The 11,005-nt window shown below is 37.6% G+C and overlaps 1 protein-coding gene across 4 annotated transcripts in view; it reads left to right on the forward strand.

Moving 5' to 3' along the window:
• The window catches only part of Xiap (X-linked inhibitor of apoptosis), a 53,585-nt gene extending 43,754 nt beyond the window's left edge, over positions 1-9,831 (forward strand). For all 4 annotated transcript variants that reach the window (XM_052170130.1, XM_052170128.1, XM_052170127.1 and 1 more), the window contains 2 exons: positions 635-835; positions 4,901-9,831. In XM_052170130.1, coding sequence (XP_052026090.1) covers positions 635-835; positions 4,901-5,094 — 395 coding nt within the window. In that variant the 3' untranslated portion in view covers positions 5,095-9,831. The remainder of the gene's footprint in view (positions 1-634; positions 836-4,900) is intronic.
• The last annotated feature ends 1,174 nt before the right edge of the window (positions 9,832-11,005 follow it).

An 11,005-nucleotide genomic window follows, 5' to 3' on the forward strand; every position in this document is an offset into this window, starting at 1 on the left:
GTTCGAGGCCAGCCTGGTCTACAGAGTGAGTTACAGGACAGCCAGGGCTATACAGAAAAACCCTGTCTCGGAAAACCAAAAAAAGAAAAAAAAAGAAAGATCTCCTTTTTCAATCGAAGCAGTATGTTTTAATTTAGAGTATCTGGTGAGTCCCTATTTCCTAACGTTGCAACATCATCTGTTTTGTGTATAAAGGATTACAAGGCAGGAGAATACTACAAATATTTGTAAATATGCTTGAAATGCAGGGCTATGTTACATTATTTGGATGGATTTGGTAACAAGCATAAATTACAAAGTTAAAGAAATCATTTTTCTCTAGCATACTTCTTTTTGTGGTTTCTCGGGATAGGGTTTCCTAGATGTCTTGGAACTTTCTCTGTAGACCAGGCTAGCCTAGAACTCAAAGGTCTGTTTGTCCCTATGTCCTGAGTGCTAGGATGAAAGGCGTGCGCTAGCATTGTTTTTCTTTTCATCTTTGGGAATCAAAGCCACAGCAACACACAGTAGGCAAACACTCTACTGGTGGATGTTTCAGCCATATTGTAGTCTCAAATCCCTAAACTGTTGACAGTTCAGTTATGTTAATGAAAATACTTCTACTGTGTTCTTTCTCCACCCAATTTGATTTCAGATGATACCATCTTCGACAGTCCTATGGTGCAAGAAGCTATAAGAATGGGATTTAGCTTCAAAGACATTAAGAAAACAATGGAAGAAAAAATCCAAACATCTGGGAGCAGCTATCTATCACTTGAGGTTCTGGTTGCAGATCTTGTGAGTGCTCAGAAAGATAATACACAGGATGAGTCAAGTCAAACTTCATTGCAGAAAGGTATTCACTGTTGGGATTTATAAGAAAACTCCCCTTGCAGCCCATTCTTTTCCTTTCTGATGCCCCCATAGAATAAACGTTTTTACTCTTTTATTATGGTAAACTTGAAACAGAAACAGAAGTGGAAAAAGAAAGGGGCTTAAATAATAAGCAACTCATTTAAGTGTGCCCTTACTGCTGCTGTGTTTCTCGGGCTACTATAATAAAATTCCACAGAATAGGTAGTTTAAACAAAATACATTTGTTTCTCATAGACTGGGAAGTCCAAATGTAGAACCCCCTGCAGATAGTTGACTTCCCCCAAATAGTGTGTATTTCATGCTAATAATTCCCCCAAGAGTTCTCATGCTTATGACTTCATTAACTCTAATTGTATTAATGTATTGCTTAATATATATTTTGAGAAATGTGTTGTAACATAATGTCATCATTGAATGAGCATCATCACATGTACTTACACTAACATAAATGGCACATGTCCCAACTTCTTGTTGTGACCTCTTTATGCAATCCAGGTACTTTATAAACATGAGATATGTGCCATGAAGCTGCTGTTGACATGATATGGCATATTTCATGGTAGTTGATTTATAAAGTATGCAAGGTAATATGCAAACCAGTAGCATAGTAGTTGGGTTTCTTTTTGGTTTTTTGGTTTTTTTGGATTTGATTTTTTTCGAGACAGGGTTTTTCTGTGTAGCCCTGGCTGTCCTGGAACTCACTCTGTAGACCAGGCTGGCCTCAAACTCAGAAATCCGCCTGCTCTGCCTCCCAGAGTGCTGGGATTACAGGCGTAAGCCACCACCGCCCGGCATTATCAAGTCTTATTAACTATATGTTATGCTTTCATATTACTAGCAGCTTAGGAGGCTGGTTGGCACAAGCATCATCACAAGCACATGATGTGTATATAACATTGGAAGCAATATGTGTTCTCTGGTTACCAAAGCATTGTTCAGTAGTACATCACTATATTTCCCGAAGCCTTTCCTCTGAGCATCACTGCGCATAGTATTCCCAGCATGTGCATATTCTCAGCTGCTTTGGAGGCTGAGGTGGTAGGATTACTTGAGCCTAGGAGTTTAAGGCCAGTCTGAGCAATGTATTAGATCCTATCTCAAAGTTTTAACTAATACACTAAAAATATTAGGAAGTAACATCAAATGTTATCTAGATACCAAGCTTTATTGCTATATACCTGGAACATCTTTATCTCAAAGTAGGCCTTGTGGGAAAACATGAGAAGAAAGAGCTCTGAGTATGGTGACACAGGCTTTTTATCCTAACAGTCCAAAGGCAGGTGGGTCTGTGAGAGTTGAAGGCCAGCCTAGTGTATATAGCAAGTTCCAGAATAGACAGCTACATAGAGAGACACTGATTCAACAACAAAAAGGTGCCATAGACAAGGATGTAGAGTACAATAGTCACCTTTGCAGTATAAAGGAATTACCAGGGGTAAATCACTAGTCAGTATGTGGCTGACTAGAAAAAGTAGAGCTGATGATATCAGCGATTGACATTCCTGTGGGTCTGTAAAATGGAATCAAAATCAAATCCATGAGGGATATTAATTCTTGGGCATGATAATCCACACTTAGAATCCCAGCACTGTAGAGATTAAAGCAGAAGAAGCTAGTAGTACTCATGACCATTTTAGGCTATATAGCAAGACTCTGTCTCAAAAGGAGAGGGATATTGTATTCACAGCGATAGCCAGTGGATAGCTTACATAGCATGTAAATAACCTAAGATTTCACCTCTAGCACAACAAAAATTGGATGCAGTAATAAAGGTGTTTAATCCAAGAATTTGGGAAGTACAAAAAGACCAAACAGACAAAAAATAACAGAAAAACAACCTAGACTGCATTAGTATTATGCTTCTATTATTTCAACGAGCAACCAAAAATACATCAGATAAGCTGCTTCCAGAAAGTCTTTCTTTTTTCCTTTTTCTGCAGGGAGGGGGGTGGGAGTTGGAGACAGCTCTGTGTAGCCCTAGCTGTCCTGGAACTTGCTGTGTAGACCAGGCTGGATCTCAAACTCAAGCAATCTACTTGCCTCTACCCCACAAATGCTGGGATTAAAGGCATGAGCTCCCATGCCCAGCCTGAAGGCTGTTTCTTAAGAAGAGACTAGAACAATCCTTTTGTCCCCTTCTTACCCAGAGAGCTCAAATATGGCAATACCTCTCTCCATTCAAAAGTCCCCAGCAGCTTGCAGAGCCCTCAGAATCAGGTCTCAATTCTGCCATGCTTTGTCACATCTTTAAGGGTCAATTCCTACTGACCTTACCTGGTCTGTTTTCTTTCATCCTCAATTTCCAGTTTTTACTTCTGCTCTTACAAGCTATGTTCAGTCTCTTGCAGCATGCTGTCATTTCTTTCACCTTCATTTAATATGATTGTCACTGTAGCATATCCTAATTTCCTGTTTACTTGTGTTCCTGACTTGTCCATGAATATTGGGTGCCTAAAGTGTGTGTATGTATGTATTATTTATTGCCCAAATGCCCAAGTAAGTATCCAATAAGTGCTTATACTTGAATAAACTTAAACTATTGCTTTCCAAATATGTTTTGGAACTAATGTTCCCTCTAGGACATAAATGCCATAAAAAGGAGTAATGGCAGCCATGGTGGCACACACCTTCAGTCCCCAGTTTCAGGAGGCAGAGACAGGCGGATCTCAGTTCCAGGCTAGCCACACTACATAGTGAGACCCCAAATTTGTTTTGTTTTGTTTTTAAAGGAGATCCACTGTTCAGTAGGGAAATGCATCATTTTTCTGTTACATACAATAAAGTAGTTCCCATGTGACTAGCCCTAGAAGTTAGTAAAAGAACGGAGCAGGGCTAGTTCAGTTGCTCAGTGGGCAAAGGTGCCTGCTTCCAAGTCTGAAGACCTAACTTGAGATCTATAGATCTGGGAACTGTGTGGTGGAAAAAGAGAACCAACTCCTGAAAGTTGACCTCTTCACTTTGACATGTGTGCCACAATGTATGTACTTACACAAATAAATAAATGTAATAAATTATTTTTTAGAAAGAAAACATGTTTTTGAAAAATGCCACAAGAGGTAGGTGCGTGGCACAATGAATGGTATGCAGTATCCTGAACTTCCAGGATTGCTGACCCCTACACACACACACACACACACACACACACACACACACACACAAACACCCCAAAGGGGGAAAAACCTTCAAGTAATTCTCATTTGAGTCCAGATTTACAAACCATTAGTATACAGTGATTACAAATATAATTAAAATATGTAATTTATTTGGAGTGATGCCTAGCATATAATATTTATGCTCTATTACTGTTGATTGTTGTTGCTGTTATCATATAGGACTGCAAATCATAGTTTTGTGGCATATTTGTTAGCATTTCACAAAATCTGTTTTGGCAAAGGTTCAACTATGCAGCTACTTCAGTATCCTCTAATTACACCCAAATGTTTTTGTTTGGATACCCTGCCAACATCTTAAATATCCTTGAAATTCTAAAGCCTTTGCCTCCTTTTCTATTTCCAATAGTTCTCACCGCCTCCTTGACACATTAACAAACCCAACTTTAGTTCCTTTCTCTCTTTAGCTTCACATCTAAGCACTAAATCCTACCTGTCCCACTGTAGAAGTGTCCTTCAAACGGACCCCTTCCTGGAATTACCCATGCCTTTCAAAATGTTTGTACATTTTGTTTCATCCTTGCTTTTGCTGCCTGGTAATTTGTTGCCTGTACTTAAATGTCACTACACCACCACAGTCCTCCTTGTCACTATGCCTTCCCCAGCCACCCAGACAGAAGAACTTGTTCATCTTGCCCCAGAGGACTTTGTATGTAGCTTGATTATAGCATGTTTCACTTTGTACTCACCCTCTCTAGCTGCAGCTCGCAGCCTCTCCCACTAGCATATAAGCTGCTTAAGAATTTGTGCTATGTCTGAGTCATGTTCATGTCTCCCAGGACTTGAGTGTCTGGCACACAGGAGGGGTTCAGTGTTTCAACGAGTTTAAACAACATAACCAAAAATTAGTATATGTTGTTTTTCTCTTTATACAGACATTAGTACTGAAGAACAGCTAAGGCGTCTACAAGAGGAGAAGCTTTGCAAAATCTGTATGGATAGAAATATTGCTGTAGTTTTTGTTCCTTGTGGACATCTGGTCACTTGTAAACAGTGTGCTGAAGCAGTTGACAAATGTCCCATGTGCTACACAGTCATTACGTTCAAGCAAAAAATTTTTATGTCTTAATCCGACACCACAGTAGGCATGTTATGTTCTTCTTACTCTAATTGAATGTGTGATGTGAGCGAACTTTAAGTAATCAGCATTGCATTCCATTAGCATCTGCTCCCAGATGGAAACAAATGTTAACAGCACTGTTGCGGTCGAGACAATTCCTGCATCGTCCAGGTGATCAGCTGTATCATTTATCCAGTGTTTTACTCAATTGAAACCTTAGACAAAGAAGCATTTTATAACTTTTCATATGTATATTGGTAGTACACTGACTTGATTTCTATGTGTAAGTGAATTCCTCACCTGCATTTTTCATTCCTTTTGCATTAGCTTAACAAATGGTGTGTTCTGTATAAACACAGAGATTTGATTTGATCTGCCCGATCACTTTAATTTGCTTATTGTAAACAGAACTGTTCCGCACTGCTGGGAGGATAAACTTTTGTTTTACATGTTTGTTTCTGTGTTTTAGAATTCTGCCCATTTACTTGGAATTTATTGGAATTATAAATGTACTTATATGAATATTTTTAAGTGATTTTGCCATCTCTTAAAAGATATTTAATAGTAGATTACCATCCGACTAGCATGCACTGACACAGAAAGGCAACACAGATAGAGTAAGTGTAAAATACAAATGGCAGAACACTGTATCTAGTTGGAGCCAAATCAATGTATGTGTATTTTGTATCTGTACAGGATAAATGATTTGGAAAGATAAGTATCACACTCTTAAATGTATTTTTTTCTTCAGGGGGTGGGGGATGGGTCTTAGAGGGGCTTATAGAGCCCTTCACTTTTTTTCATTTTTTTTCTGTTTGAAGGTTTTATAAGTATGTATTACTTTTATAATCAGAGTTCTTAGTAACTATTTTGCTGATTTAAAGGCTTAGGCATGTTCAAACGTCTGCAAAACTACTTATCGCTCAGTTTTAGTTTTTCTAATCCAAGAAGGCAGGCCAGTTAACTGTTCTGGTGCCAATGTGAAATTTAAATGTTTTTGTTTTACCTGCTTTGTGGATGAAAAATATTTCTGAGTGGTAGTTTTCTGACAGGTAGATCATGTCTTCTTATCTTGTTTCAAAATAAATATTTCTGATTTTGTAAAATGAAATATAAAATATGTCTCAGATCTTCCAATTAATTAGTAAGGATTCATCCTTAATCCTTGCTAGTTTAAGCCTGCCTAAGTCACTTTACTAAAAGATCTTTGTTAACCCAGTATTTTAACCATCTGTCTGCTTACGTAGGTAAATGTAGAAGCGTGTTGTATACAGCTTGTAGTTGTAGTGTTGGCTCTTCGTGTTGAGATTCTCAATGTCATTTTGTGTCCTAAAAGTTTCATGTAGTTTTTGATGTTAAGATGATTAAGATGTATATAGTACAAAATATTCAGTCTTTGATTGTTTTATGTTTGTTTGTTTATTGACTAGTAATGGTAGTGGATACTTTAAAAATATTTTCTCAAGATCCTTAAAACCTTGGAAATTATAACATACTGACAAGAATAGTTGTTTGAATATTTTTAACAACTTGTATAAGTCAATATGAACAATTGAACACGGAATTTACCTTAAGTAATTATCATGATAGACCTCTTGTAAAGACTGGTCTATTTTACTACAGAGAACAGTTTGGGAGTGAAACTGTTACAATTTAGACTTTTTGTTGTATTTTCTAAGAGAAAGAGTATTGTTAGGTTCTCCTAACCTCTGTTGACTACTATGGTAAGTGATGTTATTTTAATTGCAAATTTAAATAGAAACCAACAGAATTAAGTAACTGACTACCCTTCTCTCTCTCTCTCTCTCTCTCTCTCTCTCTCTCTCTCTCTCTCTCTCTCTCTCTCTCTCTTCCCCCCCCCCCTCCATGAAAATCCTTAGTTCTCTATAGAGTCTTCTGCTTAGGTTCAGTTATATAATCGATAGGTTACATTTTATCTAAGTTGACTAAGATTTCAATTTATATTTCAAGCATTCTACCAGGGAATAAAAGTATTAGTTTTAAAAATCATTTCCAAAGCACTTCGGGTACAAGTCATATAGGTAGTTTGTTTAATCTAGCTGTTAGCCTAGGACTTAAGGACTGAATGTTTTCAAATAAGGCTTTTCTTGTTCTCAGAGCCTCAGTTCATTAAAACTCTTTAAAAATCTGTGTGATGAGAGTTTAGTAAGACCTCTTTTCTTGTCTTCATGAGTTGTGAAATTGAATTCATGGAGCTGATGTGGCTAACAAGTTTATTTTAGGAATTGTTTAGAAAATGCTGTTGCTTCGGGTTCTTAAAATCACAGCACTCCAACTCTAATCAAATTATTGGAGACTTAGCAAAGTTGGTCTGAAATCACAATAAAAAAAAAAAGCACTGGATCCTTTCCAATATGGTTGTGTAAAAATGGTCACTTGGAAGGTCACAGTATAACCAGAAATGAATCACTACCCCTGAGAGAGTTCTCAGTATCTGTGTGTTAATGTTCTTTTTCTGTATAAAGTTCACTCTAGAATTTTGAAGTAACCACCCATTTTACTACATATTAGTCATGTGACATTTGAAATTATTTTGTAATAGTTACTTTTATTTGTTATTTACTGTGTTGATCAAAAATTTGTGAGTGTTTAGCATTTAGTAAAGTATTCTCTTTCCTCCTAGACTTTCGCCTCTTCCTGTAGTTAGGGGTAGAGGTGAGGTGAGTGTAGTAAGTGAATACAATGTGATTTCACTGTAGTAGGATAGTTTGTTGTCTTGTTATTTACAGTGTGTTTTTATTTTAGTAAGTAAGATTTATATTTTGAGCTCTCTGAATAGAAACTGCCACTCCAACATTAGCTGCATGCATTGTTCCCATTAGACCTAAATATTACTGTACTTCCGAGTACCTAGAAACTGAATAAAGGAAAAGGAGAAATGAAGTAGACTGTCTGTCACTGCTATTAGAGAAACATGAAAATGGATGGAGAAATATTTGACATTTTAGTCAAATCTTCTTTTTTTTTTACAAGGGTGGCCATCAGTGAAGAAAACTAGGCAAGTAGGCTTTACAACCTGAATTCAGATCCCCAGAATCCACGTCAAAGAGGAGCGCAGCTAGGTTATGGTAGCACCCTCCTTTAATCCCAGCATTTGTGAGGCAAAGGGAGACAGACCTCTGTGTATTTGAAGCTAGCCTGATCTACAGCGCAAATTCTAGGGCAGGGAACCCTATTTCACAAGACAAAACAAACAAACAGAAAGCTTGAGTGCACTAGCTCAAGTACCTGTAATCTCTGAATGCCTCCATGAACAAGAAGTAGATAGGAGAATTTCCAGAGGCTCATGCTCGACTAGTGGTTTATATATTAATGAAGAGGCACCATGGTAAACAAGGTGGGAAGGTGAGGGCTCACCAGCCTCCAAAGGTAATCCACTGCCCCCACACATGTGCCATGGCAGGCGTCACTTACACCCAGACACATACACCAAAGAGAGAAAAACAAGAGTATCAAAACATTTTCCAAGATGATGGAACACAACTCAACAACATCTTATATACGCTTAAGTTTTAACTCTCATCCTAAAACATGTAGAATCCTGTTGAGAGTACTTGCTGCTTTTTCAGAGGACTTAGGCTCAGTTCCCAGCACCCACATGATGGCTAACAAGGACATATAACTCCAGCTCTGGTGCCCTCTTCTGGCCTCCAGGGGTGCATGCATGCATGTACACATACACACATACACAGTCATACACACCTACACATAAAATAAAAATAATCTTCAAAGCTTAAATGAAACTCTTATGTTAACTTTTACTCACTATTATTTGTTTCTCTGGATGCTTCTTGTAACAAAGCTATAAATTGTAATAAATAGTTCGATCCTTTAAAAATATTTAAATTACTTTTTCAAAAACTAGAAAAAGTATTCTTACTAAATTCAGTTGAGTGTTCCTAATAGAAACAGTCAACTTATTCCCATCTTAATATTTTAGTTTGGCTCTGAAACATTTAGTGCAATGTAGATTTCTTCCTTACATAATAAAATCACAGACTATCATAGTTAGAAATGACCTTAGAAAGTCACTTATTCACACCACCATTTTATTGTTGAGGCAAGTAGTCAAAGAAGAGGTAACTGGCTTGAAGTTATATAGCTAATTAGTGATAGATTCCTTACTGGGACATAGTTTGAGGTTGAAAAACCTCACCATACCAGCTTCTCGTCCTGGAAGTCTCAGGTGTTTTCAACTAGTCATTCAATTAAACTCTTTCACTGCACAGTAAGTGGTGCTTTATAATTTCTACAGTAGGGCAGTTGCTCATACTTTCAAATTAAACAATATGACAGTAATGCTTGAGTGGTTAAGTTCTCTTTTGGAGGCTGAAGTTTGCAGATGTGAGTACAGCTGTTTGGCATTTACTATGTGCTTATGTATTATTAATGAGCGTTTAAGATTACTATGTAAGCGTATTTTATCACTGTCTATACTTACCCACAAACTTGCATTTTTAATTTGATGTAATGGCTTTAATGTAATTTCTGGCCTTGCATTTTGTTATACTTTACCTGAAAGAATGGCCAGTTCTTTTCTCATATTGTTGTACTATATTTGTGAATATAATTTTATGACTCCTTTTTGTTTAATGGATACCTTTCTTTCATTATGGAAACTATGTGAATTGCTTTCTGCTCTATAATCTGTCATTTGTTGTAGATTAAAGCTTATTTTTCTGTGAATAAGACTTATTCAATAAAGCACTATTCTTTAAAATGTTATCTTCTTTGTGTTTGATTTTATTTGTTTTGTTGAAACAGGATCTCATGTATCAACCCAGGCTACTGGCCTTAAACTCAGTATGGATGAGGGTGGCCTTGAAACTCTCCTGATCCTCTTTCCTCTACCTCCTTAGTGCTGGAATTACCTGGTATATGAAGCATTGAGAATCAAACCCAAGACTTCATACATGCTAGGTTCTACCAAGATAGATTGAACTCAGGTCAGCAGGTACCCTTACCCACTGAACCACACACAGGCACATACCCCATTCTGTGATACACTGTACACATAAAAGTCATCAGCCAGGTGGTAGAGGTCCATGACCTTAATCCCGGTACTTGGGAGGCAGAGGCAGGCAGATCTCTGAATTTCAGGACAGCCAGGGTTACATAGAGAAACCTGCTGCCACCCTGTTCCAAAATAAAAAGTTATGAGTCTTTTAAAAAATACATTAAAGTCTGGCTAAAAATGTGGTTCAGTGGCAGAGTACCTGCTACTGGTAACAGTGGCATGCATGAGAACCTAGATTTAATCCCCAACACCAGGGGGATAAATGAATAGTTGACACCACTCTCCTCGAAGAGTAGCCCGTTGTGTTCAAAGATCAAACAGCCACTCTAAAAACAAAGTGCCAGCAATCGGGGAATAATGAGTCTATGAAGCGCCACAACGAGGCAGGCAGCAAAGGGATTTTTGTAAGTTAGGGTACATACTGGCCAGAGTTTCAAAATGAGAAAGCAATCTGGTATGATACAGGCTCCCCTGGACAAATTTAAAAGGAGCAGTTTAAAATGACTATTGCTCTATCCCTTCTAATAATCCTCAATACAGGTTCTTAAATGAATTATATTCCAGCCAGGGATGATGGCACATGTCTATAAATCCAGCATGTGGAAGGGAAAGACAAGAGTTCAAAGGCCAACTGAGGAGACCCTGTTTTCAGAAAGAAAAACTGATTTCAGGCTATCTGTGTCAGGACTGGTTATTCTTTGACAGTATAATCACTGTCAAAATTATTGTCATTATCAAAAAACAAGACTTTTGACAACACATCCACACTATCTTTGAAGTAAGGTCTTAATCTCTAGTTCAGCTGGATTTAAACTTGGTGATCCTCTTCCCTCAGCCACTAATCCCAGCTCTCTTTCAGAAAATGCTTTCCTCCTTGTAGTA

This window comes from Apodemus sylvaticus, chromosome X (assembly GCF_947179515.1).
Source record: "Apodemus sylvaticus chromosome X, mApoSyl1.1, whole genome shotgun sequence".
Taxonomy (NCBI): domain Eukaryota; kingdom Metazoa; phylum Chordata; class Mammalia; order Rodentia; family Muridae; genus Apodemus; species Apodemus sylvaticus.